This window comes from Eschrichtius robustus, chromosome 8 (genome assembly GCF_028021215.1).
Source record: "Eschrichtius robustus isolate mEscRob2 chromosome 8, mEscRob2.pri, whole genome shotgun sequence".
NCBI classification, from domain to species: Eukaryota; Metazoa; Chordata; class Mammalia; order Artiodactyla; family Eschrichtiidae; genus Eschrichtius; species Eschrichtius robustus.
The window spans coordinates 119,163,853-119,179,924 of record NC_090831.1 but is presented as its reverse complement, the minus strand read 5'-3'; the positions used below and the strand labels follow the sequence as shown (position 1 = coordinate 119,179,924).

The window sequence follows — 16,072 nt, the reverse complement described above, 5'->3', positions numbered from 1 at the left end:
GAGTGGTCAGAGTAAAACATAAACATATACAAAACATAAATATATATGAAGGAAAATAACATACATAATACAGTCACCTTTTAATTGCAATAAGTATGTTCTCAAATATTTATATTATCTGTCAGCATTGGACATTTTTTGTAAGCTCTGGGCATTTTCTGTAATCACTGATCTTCTTTTAACCTACATCTATAACCATTACGGTTACAGCAAGTTCGACTAGGATTTGAACGTAATTTCCATTTAAAAGTAGAATAAATAAAAATCAACACATTGATAATATAAACACCTCCCAAATTAAATTATCTTAATAATTGGTTTGCAAATTGGTGGCTTTTAATTGATGAAATAAATATGCAAGTCAAGGATGAACCTGTCTTCAGAAAGTCATGACAGGCTTGGAATTTATGGAAAATTACAATTGTAAAATATTATGAACTGTATTTCTGGAGTAATTATGTGTTAAAAGGTCAGAAGTTCAATGTTTGATTTGGAATCCTGAAAACTGGGAAATTAAAGAGGCAGAATTTGCTTACTGAGCACAGCCCAAGACATAGAAACTTCATTTAGTAGACACCTGGTTTCTGATTATGAGAATTGTGATCTATTGGGGGGGAAATTTATTCTAGTTTTAGAAGATACCCTTCAATATTATTCAATTGCATTTGCTCTGATTCTAGGCTCATTGAGCCATGTCCTTATTTTTTATTCATTTCTCAGATTTTTGAAAGTAAAATTGGGGAATCTTGGATAATGGATATAGGTACTCCTTTTCCTGAGAAGAAATATCCTCCATTATAAGGTTCAATTTGGCATCCAGGTTAACCATGATTATCTCGTGGGTTTTGTGAGGGGCAGTCAGTTCTTCAGTGACCATAACTCCCAATGAAGGAGCCCCACACCAGATAAACACTGATGCTCAATTTGTGATTTCATAGTCTGATCATCAGGATTCCCATAGAAATGGTTAACTGAGAGGTTAGAACACTATTTTCTGACTTATTAAGTATAAACTTTATTAAGGACTAAACATTAACCCCATTAAACATTAAACAAGAACACTGATCCCTTTATTGAAATGATGAGGGCTTCCCAGGGGACACGGGTTCGAGCCCTGGTCTGGGAAGATCCCACATGCCGTGGAGCAACTAAGCCCGTGAGCCACAACTACTGAAGCCCGCGTGCCACAACTACTGAAGCCTGCGTGCCTAGAGCCTGTGCTCCACAGCAAGAGAAGCCACTGCAATGAGAAGCCCATGCACCGAAAGGAAGAGTAGCCCCCGCTCACCACAACTAGAGAAAACCCTTGTGCAGCAACGAAGATCCAATGCAGCTAAAAATTAATTAACTAATTAATTTTAAAAAATTTTAAAAAAGAAATGATGATATTTGTTCAATAATATAAAACACTCTGGTGCAATTAAGTAGTTTCTCTTAATCCCCCAAATTCTTAATTGTTCAGCAGGGCTTAACTCCATTAAAGCTTTTGATAGAACTTACTTCTTCAATTTACTCCAGGGTTTAATTTACAACCAAAACATTTTTATAACTGTGCTTAGAAGCCTTTACTTATCTCCAAGCTTTATTGCTTTTCAAGTAGTTGAGACCTGACTATATTCCAAGATAACATTTTAAAAAACCATAATTTGCAAAAGATATAATTTACTTTATACCCCTTAAAAACAGTTATTTTCTTCCAGCAGTAGAAAAAAAAATTCTTAAAGTTTTGTCTGTGTATTTAGCCACAAAATACATAGAATATTTTTCATTAGGAAGAAATTTTCATAACTGCATAAACACCTCATTTAACCCTTTGTCTTTTGAGATTCTAGTAATGTATATGGCATTCTATATAGAGTGTCAGGAAATTCTTGTTTGTGTGGCTATAATTTGAGATTTTTTCATTGCAAGAATAACCGATGAATAATAAATAATGTACTTTCCCTATTTTGTTTTGTTCTTAATCTCCAAAGGATCAACTAGCCCCTTGGGCATTCTATCTTTTATTCATTTCCTTTTTATCCATCATATTCATCATGCACCTGTTCCTGTGAACATTCTCTTACAGAACTTCTCCAGTGTCTCTATTTTCTAAACACAACGATTAAACTTTTCTAAAACTTATATACTATGTAGGTGATCGACTTTGCAAATCCTTCCAGATTCCCTTGAGAAACCTGGTTTTCTCTTTAAAGCCTTGAGACAGAAAAATAGATTGATTTCATGCAGTCGGTAAGTAGGAAAATGTATACAGAATAAATTTTTTAAATTGAGTGAGGTCATCCCCTGAGATGTATCTTGGAATACTTCTCCAAGACAAAGCAGAGAGTTGGATTTATTTTCTCCAGATGATCCAACATTGAAGAGTAGGGATAGTGACCCTCACTTTCTGTATCCAAAGAGAGCACAGACCCTCACAGGCTGATCTAGGGTACTGTGTTTAGACCTACATCCTCTTTAGAGGCTCACTTTGCAGGAACAAAACATCATTTTGCTCTAGAGGATGGTTACAGGAAATATTCACAATGAGTCAATCAGTATCAAGATCTCCTGTTCTAGTAAACTTCTAATTAAGTGTTATGAAAATAATTTCATGTGACCAAATAAGTTTGGAAAACACTGGCTAAAACTACAGTAGAATTATTTACCATAGGAATTTTTACAGTTTTTACTGTATGATAATATGAATTGTGAGTCCCCTAAAATGAGACATTTAATATGTAATAATTCTCAAACTTATTTGACCACAGAATTTATTTTTAAAGCCCTCTTAAGGGGCTAGAGATTTGAGGAAAACATTTTGGGAGATATGGGGCTGGAACATAGCTTGATGAAGAAATTATAAATAGTATTATTCTAGATCTGTGGCTTCCAAATACTGGTCTATAACATCCAATAGCATCACAATTTGCTATAGATAATATTTGGACAATGATAATATTTAAAGGCATAGATTTCTACAAAATACTTCCTACATCTACTCAATCAGTGATCTAATGGTGGGTCAGGAGACAGTTCTATTTTTAATAAGAGTCTTAGATAATCTTATGCTGAGTTGGGTTTGGGACCTCTTAAGATAATATACTCCTAGGTCACTGTCAACCTTGATACCACCATCTTTTCATAAAGCTCTCTCTATTCCCAGCACTCTCTTCAAGGCATTCTTTACTTCTGAATTCCTAAGAGTATAGATAAGGGGGTTGAGCAGGGGATTGAAAAGTCTGTGAAACAGGAAAAGATATTTCTTTTGTTCCTTGGGGTTCCCATATCTAGGTCCAATATACATGATAATGGCTATGCCGTGAAAGAGTCCAACCACACAGAGGTGAGATGAGCAGGTGGAGAAGGCTTTTCTTTGACGTTCCCCAGACTGGATCCTGAAGATGGCACAGAGGACACACATATATGAGATTACAATTGAGGAGAAGTGTCCCACTAGCACAGAAATCATTCCAGCCAGTACCACAGTTTCACTGATGTGTGTATCTGTACAAGCAAGTTTGAGAACAGCCATGATTTCACAGAAAAAGTGATTGATTTTCTGGGATATACAGAAGGGTAAGGGTAAAAGTAACACTAGAGGAATCAAAGACAGAAGGACTCCAGTGGTCCAGAAAATCACCACCAGCATGTTGCAGACTCTCCAGATCATGATGGCAGAGTACCAGAGGGGGTGGCAGATGGCTACATAGTGATCATAGGACATCACCAGCAGAAGAAGACATTCTGTGACAGCAAATGTCAAAAAGAGAAAGCTTTGTGTCATGCAGCCAGCAAAGGAGATGGGCTTGTCAGGACTCAGGAGGTTTACCAGCATCTAGGGCATGGTGTTGCAGGCATAGGCTATGTCAACGATGGCCAGGTGTGAGAGGAAGAAGTACAGTGCAGTCTGGAGTCCAGTGAGATGAGCCCCAGGATGACCCCGTTCCCCAGCAGGGTGAAGACATAGAACAGAGAGAAGAGCCCAAAGAGAAGTAACTGAATCGTTGCATCAAGGGGAAATCCCAGTAGGGTGAACTCTGTGATACATGTCATATTGTCTCCCATACCCCTATGACACAGGAAATTCAGTTAATGTCCATGGTTAAAGAGAAGTCTTTGAAAATAGATTTATGTCAACTGTACCTTTCTGTGGTATAAAAAAGTGTTCAGAGACACTTTCAGTGAATTTTTGTGATTTTAAATGAACATTTAAAGAATTTATTTGGGGCTTCCCTGGTGGCACAGTGGTTAAGAATCCACCTGCCAATGCAGGGGACATGGGTTTGAGCCCTCGTTCATGAAGATCCCACATGCCGCGGAGCAACTAAGCCTGTGTGCCACAACTACTGAGCCTGTGTTCTAGAGCCCACGAGCCACAACTACTGAGCCCACATGCCACAACTACTGAAGCTCGCGTGCCTAGAGCCCGTGCTCCGCAACAAGAGAAGCCACCGCAATGAGAAGCCCGCGCACCACAATGAAGAGTAGCCCCCGCTCGCCTCGCCGCAGCTAGAGAAAGCCTGCAGGTAGTAGCAAAGACCCAACACAGCCAAAAATAAATAAATAAAACAAACAAATTAAAAAAAAAAATTTATTTGGTAACCCTAAAATATATATATACATACATACACATAAACACATATATACATATATTTCCTTTCTTGTTGTTAAGTTTTTAGCAGAGGCTAATTTTTCACAATATTGGCGTGGCCAAAAAGTTCGTTCGGATTTCTCCATAAGATGTTAAGACAGTACGAAAAACCCGAACAGAGTTTTTGGCCAACCCAATGACTATGTTGCCACATGTTAATAGAATACATAGTTTTTGTTTCATTCAGTGAGATACCTCATATCCTTCAAATAAATTCTGCTTTTCTTTGCTCATATTAGAGTTACTTCTGTTTTTTTTTTCCAAAAACTATGACCCTTAACTGATACACATGCTAAAGTCCTCAAGCTGCAATACGTCTAATCTCGACTTGGAAGGGCTCATCAAGGACAGGGTATACTAAAGGTAGATGTACCATTTCCCAGATACACCATTAGCCATTAACCTCTCACCTGCCTGTCGAAACACACTTTCTACTCCTGCATCTGTTGTCACCTCCACAACTAATATTGCACAAAATCTCTTCTTGTTCAAATATAATGACTTACTTTCAGCCTAAAATCTATTTTTTCATATTTAGTTTTACAAAATACTTAGATGAACATTTATATGAATGATTGAATAGATTTGTACTGTATTGTTTATCTAAACACAAAAACAGATTCAGTAACTTTGTTAGATTTTGACTCACTATTGATAAACACTCTAGAAATACCCAGTTTTAGATACTGTCTCTGCACGTGATTGGCAATAGCTAGAGGACTTCTGTGAGGGATACTGCAAAGGGGTCTTTAAATTCCTTGAGAGATTGAACTAAATCATCTTTCTTACTCTATGATTCCACAATTAGAATGTACGTATAAACATGATATTGCCCTCCCTGCTTAAATTTTATTCCCATTTTTTAATGTAAACTCATCTTGTCTTGAAGAGAGCAAGAGTGAGCAGTAATTCTCAATTTAAATGGCTATAAAATTATCAACCCATTTAAAAATCATCCCATTTGCCTTGTTACTCCCCTATTGCTATTCCAATGATAAGTGTCAGGTCCAGAAGTTTGAAAATAAAATAATTTGGTATTTATTGATTTCCTATTACATACCTACCATTGTTCTGAGGGTGGCGCTATCAATGATAGGAACTCTGAACTCATACTAACTGCTTAGACTCTGGTCTCATAATACTGTACATAAATACATAACTATTTGTACACTTATCCAATAACTGAATATTTGTCCTTATATATTTAGATATTTGACTTCCCTCTATATGTGGTACTTTAAGCCTAGTTTTTAAAATAAAAAGGTACTGGGCTTTTTTGGTTAATATTAAACATTTACCAGAAAGTCGTACACACTTATCTCGTTACCTTAAAAATAGCTACCAGTAAAAAATAACCATTCATATACTGATTATATTAACATATTGATATATTGCTTAATAGTATCTTTTACTCAGCCTATTTATACTGTCAATGAGAAAAATTTGAGCATTAATAAAAATATACTTTTGCATGATATTGAAGAGTGACAGTGAAAGCTAACAGGCAATGAAAATGATGTTAAAATATATTTGACCAGAACTCACAAAAGTAATTAAGAAACTTGTGTATCTAGGGATGATTTTTGTGTAAGGACCTCACAAAATCTTCATGCAGAGAAAGCAAAGGTACCTGGTGTGGCTAAATTTCCTGATGGTGCTGGAAGGCTTGCTCCTCCTCTGAGAACTGCCAACGAAGGATCTTGGCTTTTCATGTTGCCTAAGGGAAGAGAAGGCTTTATTCATTTATTATCTCCACAGGGCACCTTCTCAATTGTCATAAGGGCTTTGTGTAGGGCATGAGACAGTAGGTCTCACTTACACCAGTGTGCTCCCTATAGAGACATAAAGAAGCCAACCACTGTTCCCCTTCTGAGACTGAAGAGGATTGGCAGTCTGTCTCTGAGGAAGCCAGAGAAATAGCGAGACCTTTAGAGGTTAAAAAAAGAACAGGAAATACCTTCATAATTAAAAGGGTACACACATATTAAGTTATACTCTGGTGACCCCATGAATATTACAGGTACCCAAATACAGGAATTTATTATAGTTTCATGAATTTTTATGTTGTTCCAGCTCCCAAACATTCAAGAGGCACTCAGGAGATGCAGAGATTTATCCCTGGTTATTGTCTGACAGTGAAATAGAAACTTGACATTAATTCCCAAAGCCATATTTCTTTTAGTGTACATAGTCTTGTTTCCCAGCTGCCGTGAACCTTATAGGAGAATAAACTTGTATGCAAAGGTAATAACCATTAAATCATTTTAGATAGCAACTCAGAAGCTACATCCTTGAGCACAGATCTGGAAATATGTGGGCACCCGTTAGGGTTTCACGTTGGACATGCCCTGCAGCTTGTTGATCTGTCTGGAGGATGAATGAATAAGGCACAAGGGCTGAGTGAAGCTTACTTTTGAAAAATTTTCCTTTTTGATAATTTCTGGACCTGCACTTATGGGAAAGATAGAGCTCTGTAAAAGCAGAGGGCCAACTCCTGTCCTCTTTACCCTTATGGTGGGGCTGGTTATATGTATTCTACCTATCAGAGTAGGCAAATACTACTATCACAGTCTATACTGAAGGAATACAGTATTCCAATTCTTCAGGGTGTTATCAACAATCCACTGCCTTAAATCTGTGTGTCAGGTTACAATTTCTATCAGGTCTACAAGTTCTGAGCAATACAATATGTGTTGGAACCAGTGAATCCCTTGGTCATTTGCCCTTTGTCACTTCCTTTGCTGTGAAATGGGCCTATTGGACTGAGGTGATAACTATGTGGGAAACCGTATCAGAAATCAGATCATCTAATGGCCCTCCAATAGAGGTGCTAATCAAGATACCGCACACAAGAAAGGGAAAGTCACACTTGTGATGTGTATCATCTGCACTCACAGTGAATCATTGCCCTTTGTAGGGTGGAAGGAATCAGCATGCCACCAACTGACTTATTGGTCTCCTTAAGAGGAAGGTACCATATTGAGGACCCAGCATTGGTCTTTGCTGCTAACAGAACTGATACTCAGCACAGTAAAGCAGCCTTGGTGAGGTGCAGACTGTGCTGGTGCAAAGTCCCCGTCTCTGTTACCATGCCTAATGCATTTGTGTGCTCACTGTGTAATCACTGGAGTGGCTGAAAGCAGAGGCTGCCTGACACTTACTGGCTATACCTGGTTGTTTAATGCCTCTTCTGCAATGATGTCTCTGGTTGGCATGAATATGGGATGTACAGATTCATACACTTTGTGTACCATCCCACATCTTTTTCCCATACCTCCATTCACCCAATATTCCAACTGTCCTCCTTCCAGATCCATTATCAGCCAATCAAGCCATTTGCCATTTTTCAGGAGTCCATGAATATTCTTATCTCAGGAAACTTTTCTCTCCACAAGGTAGAGGAATAGTTGAATGGCTAGCTATGGGCAATGACAAGTTTACCCTCATTAATTACCTTTAAGGCCCCCCAACTGAGTGTTACATATATTGCACCAATATATCTAGCCAAATCATCCTTGTATCAGGCCTTTCTTCCTAAATTGTCAACTGGTTGTAGGAAATCTCTTGGAGATAATACACACGTGTGCACACACACATACACAAAAATACATACATACATTAGAGAGAAGCATCAGTGATATAGGTGATATGGGGATCTGGGCCAACTGTCCATCCAACTTACTTTGTCTTCTGCACATGCTCTTGTCCTAAGTTATACCACATTCAGTATATGATGCATGATTGCTGTGATCACTCTCTCCTATGATTTGGTGGGTCTGATAGCATCTCAGTTCAAGACAGGCAACTCTGGATTTGTAGTAACTTGATACTCTAAGATTAGTCTCTCCCAAGTCTCAGCAATATGTGAGGAATGGTGTTGAGAAAGGTGTATTGTCTTCTGCTGGAGATGGAAAGCCTTGATGCAGAGTCCCTGTGGCCTGTCCCATGATTCACCCATTGGGGCTTACCAGAGACATCTTTATCTACCAGAGATACCTTCAGATCCACGTGGTCTGCCAGTCAAAAGTTCCAAGTGCTACAGCTATAAATTATTAAATGTATAGTTCAATGAATTTTCATGTATCAATACACGTGTGTAAGCACCATCCAGACAAAAGTATAGAGCATCTCCATCACAAGAGAAAATTCCTGTGACCACCTCATTGCTAGAAATCACTTTCCTACTCCGAGGTAACCACTATTCTGACTTCCATCACATAGATTAGTTTTGCCTGTTTTTGAATCTCATATAAATAAATTACACACTATGGATGCTTTTGTCTCAGGCTTCTTTGACCCAATATAATGTTTTTGAGATTCACCCACGTTGTTTGGGTATCAGAAGTTCATTCTTTTTTATGCTGTGTAATATTCAATATGAAGGTTCCAAAATTCATTCATCTATTCTACTGTTCATGGACATTTGGGTTATTTCTAGTTTTTGGCTATTGTAACTTAAGTTTCTATGAATATTCTTATACATGTTTTCACTGGGTATATACCAAGGAACAGCATTACCAAACCATAGGATAGACACAGATTTATTTTTAGTAGATATTGCCAAACAGTTTTCCAGTGTGGATTTATAATTTTATATTCCTACCAGCACTTGATATTAATTTTGTAATTTTAACCATTGTGGTATTTCTCTGTGATTTTATTTATATTTTATTGATGAGTAATTGTATTGAACACATTATCATATGCTCATTGACCTTTTGGATATCCTTTTGTATGAAGTGCCTGTTCAAATCTTTTGCCCAATTTTTGAGGGTTTTTTTTTTCCCTCTTGTTGATTTGTAAGCATTCTTTAGAGAGTCTGGACGTAAGCATTTTGTTGAATATAGGTACTGAGGATATCTTTTTCCAGAATGTGGCTTCCCCTCTGGTAACATCTCTCAAAACCATGGTACAATATCATAATCACTATATTGTCAAGGTGCATAATAACATTTTCATCAGATTCATTTTCATGAATCTCTCATGTTGCCTTTTTCTAGCCACATCAACTTCCCTCCCACACCCACTCTGTCCTTAACCACAAATCTGTTCTATATTTCTATAATTTTGATATTTCAAAATTGTTACATAAATGAAATCATACAGTGTGATTAGTATATAATCTTTTGTGCTTGGCTTTTTTTTTTGTCCGCTTAGCATAATTCTCTGGAGATTCAACCAGGTTGATACACGTATCAGTGAGTGGTCTGCTCCTTTGTATTACTGAGCAGTATTCTATGTATCCCAGTTTAACTATTCACCTGTTGATGGACATCTGGATTGTTTCAGTTTTGAGCTATTACAAAAAAAGCTGCTATAAACATACACGTACAGGGTCTTTTTTGGGGGGGGCGGGGTGTGTTTGTGTAAACATAAGTCTTCGCTTTCCTAAATTTGATTTTTGGTAATTTTAAAATTATGAATTAAATTTTAATTCATATTATATAGTTACAGCGCTATGCAAATTGTCTATTCATATCGGGTGAGTTGTGATTGTTTTTTTTTGAGGAAGTGTTCCATTTTGTCTAAGTGGTCAAATTTATGTGTGTTGAGTTGTTTATAATTTCCTTTATTATCCTTTGATGTCTGCAGTGATGCCCTGTTTCATTCTGATATTTTTAGGTTGTGTCTTTTCCTTATAAATCCTGCTAGAGGTTTCTAAATTTTATTGATTCGTTAAAAGAAACAGCTCTTTGCTTCACTGATCTACCGATTTTTTTTTTTGCTTTAAATTTCAGTGTTTTCTGTTCTAATCTTCATTAATTCCCACCCTCTGCTTGCTTTGAATTTATTTTGCTCTTCTTTTTCTAGGTTCTTGAGGTAAGGACATCTATTACTCATCTGAAACTTTTCCTCTTTCCTAATGTACACATTTACTGGTATGTTTCCCTCTCTGAGCTTTGAAATGTTGTGTTTTTATTTTCATTCAGTTCACTATATTTTCTTTATTTCTCTTGAGACTTCTTCTTTGACTTATAAGTTTTTTTAAAGTGTATTTCAAAATTTCCAAGTGTTGGAGATTTTTCTGTCTTTCTTATATTGATTTCTAGTTTGATTCCATTGTGGTTGAAGAATTTACTCCGTATGATTATTTCTTTTAAATTTGGTGAGGTGGTTTTACAGGCTAGAATAGATCTATCTGTTCTGTCAGCACTTGAAAAGAATGTGCATTCTGCTGTTGTTCTATAAATTTTATGGAATGTTCTATAAATGACTATTAGATCCTTTTTGTTGATGGAGCTGCTGAGTTCTTCCATATTCTTGCTGATTTTCTCTCTAGTTGTTCTATCAGTTTTTGAAATGGCAGTGCTGAAGTCTCTAACCGTGTGTGGATTTGTCTACATTTTTGCATCATATATTTTGAAGCTCTTTCGTTTGGTGATACACATTTAGGATTGCTATGTCTACTTGGTGGATTAAACTTTTTATTACGTAAAGTTCCTCTTTGTTTCTGAAAATTTTCTTTGCTTTATCTCATATTAATATAGCTACTCCTGCTTTCCTTCCATTAATGTTTACATGATATATCTTTTTCCATTCTTTAAGTCCACCCACCTATGTTGCTAAACTTGAAGTGAGTTTCTCATAGACAGCATTCAAGAAACAGATAGAAGCAAGGGTCATGCTTTTTAATACACTGTCATTCTCTGTCTTTAAATTGATGCATCTAGACCACTTACATTAAATCTAATTATTGATACTTTAGGGCTTAAGTCTTACTTTTTTTGGTTTTGTTTTCAGTCTCAACTCTCTATTTTTTATTGTTCCTGTGGGTTACTTGAATATTGTTTTAGAATTCCATTTTATATAGTGTTTATATAGTGTTTTATATTCCATTTATATAGTGTTTTTCGTGTATTTCTTTGTATAGTTTTTTGGTTGCTTTTTATAGTTTAGTGCTTTGTCTAGATATTATATTATATATATGTGTGTGTATATATATATATAATAACAGTCAATTGATGTCATTTTTTTACCAGTTTGAATGAAGTATAGAAATATTATCTCTTTTGCATCTCTTTACTCTCTCCAATTTATAATTTTCTTCAATATTTCCTCTACATAAATTTAGAAAAGTACCAAAAAAAGCTATAATTTTGGCTTGAACCATCAAACATAATTGAGAAACTCAAGAGGATAAGGAAAGCCTATGGAATTCACTCATAATATTTCTTATCATGTTCTTTCTTCCTAATATTCCAAGTTTCCTTTTTTTCTGTTTAAAGAATTCATTTTTAAAGATCAGCTTTGCTGTGTATAGAATTCTATGTTGACAGTTTTTAATTTCAGTAATTTAAGATGGTATTCCATTTTATTTTGTCTTCCATGATATTTGTTAAGAAGTCAGCTCTAATCTTATTGCTGTTCCCTTGAAAGTAATGGACTTTTTTTTTTTTTTTTTCCTGGCCAGTTGTAATGTTTTTTCTTTACCCTTCATTTTCAGCAGTTTGACCAATATATTTCTCAATGAGGTTTTACTTATATTTATCCTGTTTGAGTTCTCCCGAGCTTCTTAAATCGGTGTGTTGATATTGCCTATCAGATTTTAGAACTTCTTGTCATTATTTTTTTTCAAGTAATTCACCTGTCCCATTTTTTCCTCTTTTTTTCCTTATGGGACTCCAATTACATATATGGTACACCTTTTGACTCTTTCTTACAACTCCATTTTGCCCTCTTGAGTTCTTTATTTTTTTCTCTCTTTAGTTTTGGCAATATATATTGAACTGTTTTTAACTTCACTAATCTTGACATCAGTTGTAGCCTGTCTTCTGTAAAATACATCTAATGAGTTATTTGTCAGATTTCTTTTATGGAAAGATTTAGAATGGTAACTAGACTTTTAAAATCAGATTCTTATTTTCAATCGAAATACTACATGTTGTCATCTATTCTCTCCTTTATTTCCTTTATATCAATTATAGATATTTTAATATCCTTTTCTATTAACTCCAATGTCTGAATGATCTGTGAGTTTTTTCCTAGTAACTTATTATCTCTTAGCAATCAGTTTTTGCATGTTTAGGGATTTTCTTAAATGCTGAAGTTATGGACAATATGCTATAGAAACTCTCAAGAGTTTTGAGATTTTTTTTTTCTGGAGAGGAGTTAGACTACTTGAAGATCACCTTGCTCCTCTTAAGACTTAGTTTTAAGCTGTGTTATGGTAAGTAACATAGCCTCTAATCCCAGGACATGGGAATTCTCCCAAGACATGGAATTTCTAGAGCCCCATCTGAGTTTCTAAGTTTTGTTTTGTTCTGTTTGCTTTTGACCAATCTCTTCGCATTCTGGCTGGATCTGAACTCTAACATCTTCCCAGGAATTTGTGAGTTTTTTTTTTTCTTCTTTCAGTCTTCCAGCTGCTGCTGCTGCTTTCTGCTAGGTCTCTCCTTAGCCCATTTTCACATAGCTAGGGAGTTAACTCAGGAAACAAATGACATTTTAACATGAATATTTCTAGGATTCTCTCTCTATTGCTCTCCTCATATGGGACGTTGACCCTCAATTCCTAACTGATTTAGCAGCCTTGAACTCTAATCACTGCTTCCTCTGGTCACCAAGACCACTGATCCCTCCTTGGGTTCCATATTCCTGTACAAAGTCCAGGAAAATGCCTTCCTGGGAGAGTTTGGGCCAATGTATTCACCTCCTATGCATCCCCTCCATTTCTTCAACAATTGACAAAAGTTGTTTTCTATATGTTGTTGAGATTGTATAGCTATATATGGTGGGAGGGTAAATCTAATACCAGCGATTTTGGTATAGTCAAGACACATACTAATTTATTTTTAATGTGAATCTAGAAAATCTTTTCCCTGCACTTAAAATTTTAATTAAAATATAGTAGTTACAAGATTACTGAAAAAAAGGGGTTTTAATAATTTGGTTTCATGAGGGAAAAAACTCATCCAGGAGTGGAAAGTTTGTTTTAGAAGTAATGGTCATTTTGCATCACATTTTCTGGAAGTCCCACTCCATGCATAATCATTAGTGTGGTTTATCTTTGCCCATTAAGAAGTCAAGTCTCTAGTATGTTACTATATTCCACTATATATTTGTTTACTATTTAACTTTTTATTTTTTTAATGGTTGAGAGACATAGTAAAGTGAAATATTATTGCCTGAAAGTACTCTGCTAGTCTGGAAAATAAAAAGGCAGAAGCTTCAGGGAAAACCTTGTTAAGAGATATAAAAATAGTAGGAAAGTGAGGTAATTAGAGAATAAATCTGCCTTTAATTATGCATGTTGTAAAACATAAATGGGAGACTAAAAGAGAATGTAGGTGAGAGGTAAAAATGAAAGCAGAAGTAAAGGAGGGATGGAAACATTTCTATAATGGGTTATGAATGAGACAGTGTTATCTTTTTTTGGTCAATACTAAGTATTTTTCAACTCTTGTCAGAGGACTTGGAAATTATTCACTATCCAACAGTGAATCCCAGTCCTGTCTTCACTTGACTCATAACTGGTATTGTACAGACATTTAGTTCTGCAATGATTGTATGTATTGAGCAACATTCTGCTGCCAGGAATTTTCCTTCTGGGTGTTCATTTCCCTGAAAAATAACACTTGTTACCAGGCAATGTGAATGCTTATGATTGAATTGGTAACTTAGTGTAATGACATTGTTTCAATAATTAAACAAGAATTTTAAAAATAAGCTATTAATCCATTTCTTGAAAAAATTGTGCTCTTTAGATTTTTACGGCTTTAAGCATATTGATAATCCAGATGTCTCATCTCTGAACAAAAATGCTTAACACCAGAGATGAAACTTGCACATCAAAATTTTTCCCATTTTCAGGTAGTGTCTTGGACAATTCAGATTCTCTTATCAAATTTTGCTGTTAGGTAATTTTTCTGACCTTGAAGTCATCCTCCGACCACATCCCAAAGGAAGAAGGCTCTACTTAGCCAAAAGTTCTATCCACCCCTCACATGGACCTCTTCTGCCGTTCCCTCCATGAAGCACCCTTCACCTTAGCACTCCTGAGGTTGTAGATGAGGGGGTTCAGCATTGGACTGAAGAGACTGTGAAACAATAACAGCTTTTTCTCTTATTTCCTCTTTGACTAGAGTACGGGGACCATATCAGTGCCATGTCAGTGCCAAAGAAAAGCCCAACCACACCATGGTGGGAGGAGCAGGTGAAGAAAGAAGGCTTTTCTTCAGCCCTCTCCTGACTGGATCCTCAGGATGGTCCAGAGGCTGCTAGAATAGGAGACCAGCACCAAGCAAAGGGGCCTAAGAAAAATACACAGGCAGCAAGGATGACAGCTTCACTGATCCATGGGTCAGCACAGGCCAGTTTGAGGAGAGGTAGGATTTCATAGAAGACATGGTCCACTTCCTAGGACTCACAGAAGGACAACCTTAGAAGGAGAATTGCATGTACCAGAGCCAGAATCAATCCACATGTCCAGGAAGTGATGGCCAGGACCGTGCACGCTCTCCAGTTCATGATGACAGTGTACTGGAGGGGACGACAAATCGCCGCAAACCTATCATAGAACATCACCACGAACGTCAGGCACTCCATGTGAGCAAAAGTCAAATACAAAAATGTCTGCATTATGCATGGAACAAAGGAGAGGGTTCTATTCAGGTCTGCTAAGTTTACCAACATCTCAGGGACACTGTTGGAAGCATAGGACATGTCAATGATGACAGGTAAGAGAGGAAGAATTACACTAGGGTGTGCAGTCTGGGATGCAGAGATGAGTCCAGAGATCATGCCATTCCCCAGCAGGCTGAAGGCAGAAAATAGAGAGAACATCCAGAAGAGGAACACTTCCATCTCTGCACTGAGTGGAAATCCTATCAAGATGTGACCCATGTCACATCTAAAGATAGTCTGCCAAGGACAGAAGAATGACAGAAAGATTAGTCTAAAGAATTAATAAAAATTGAAGTTATTTAATTCAAAAGAATTCAGAGGAAACACATACTAATTTCTGTTCTGTTTCAATTATTTTCAGTCTTAATGTAGCAAATATTTCAGAACCACATTTATAAAGGGAGAACAAAGTATTTACCATAGTGTAAAAATAATATTGTGGAGTAACAGAGTCAGTAATTTTATTCTTGATCCTCTACTTCAGCTTTTCTGTTTCCTTATAGATAAACGAATTATTTCACTACTTTAACAATATTTACATGAGTGTCAACATAATGGATCACAGTAGGGAAACAGATGAAGATGCATATCTGCTCCTAACTCCTTTAGCTTGGAAATGACTCATGTTACTTTTGCTCACTTTTTAGGCCAGAAACAGTCATATGTAGTCATTCCAATTTTAAAGAGAGCTAGTAAATATGGGGAATTACTTGGATATTTGATGACCTCTGTAGCTCCAACATTTGATGGAACTGGTTTTTTCTGACTGACTAGCACTGATTGTTCTCTTCCCTTGCCCACTCTGTGCATAGTGAT

At 36.4% G+C, this 16,072-nt stretch overlaps 2 protein-coding genes and 1 pseudogene across 4 annotated transcripts in view; all 3 read right to left on the bottom strand.

Annotated features, from left to right (window-relative positions):
* ARHGEF5 (Rho guanine nucleotide exchange factor 5) overlaps positions 1–16,072 on the bottom strand; it is a 224,777-nt gene that overhangs the window by 49,562 nt on the left and 159,143 nt on the right. For all 3 annotated transcript variants that reach the window (XM_068549606.1, XM_068549607.1, XM_068549608.1), the window contains one exon: positions 6,264–6,350. The gene's annotated coding sequence lies outside the window, so the exon portion shown is untranslated. The remainder of the gene's footprint in view (positions 1–6,263; positions 6,351–16,072) is intronic.
* Positions 3,122–4,047, bottom strand: LOC137768607 (olfactory receptor 2A7-like). The gene is given in 2 exon segments (XM_068550149.1): positions 3,122–3,882; positions 3,885–4,047. Coding segments are annotated over 2 exon segments (924 nt in total).
* Positions 14,574–15,475, bottom strand: LOC137768364 (olfactory receptor 2A5-like; annotated as a pseudogene).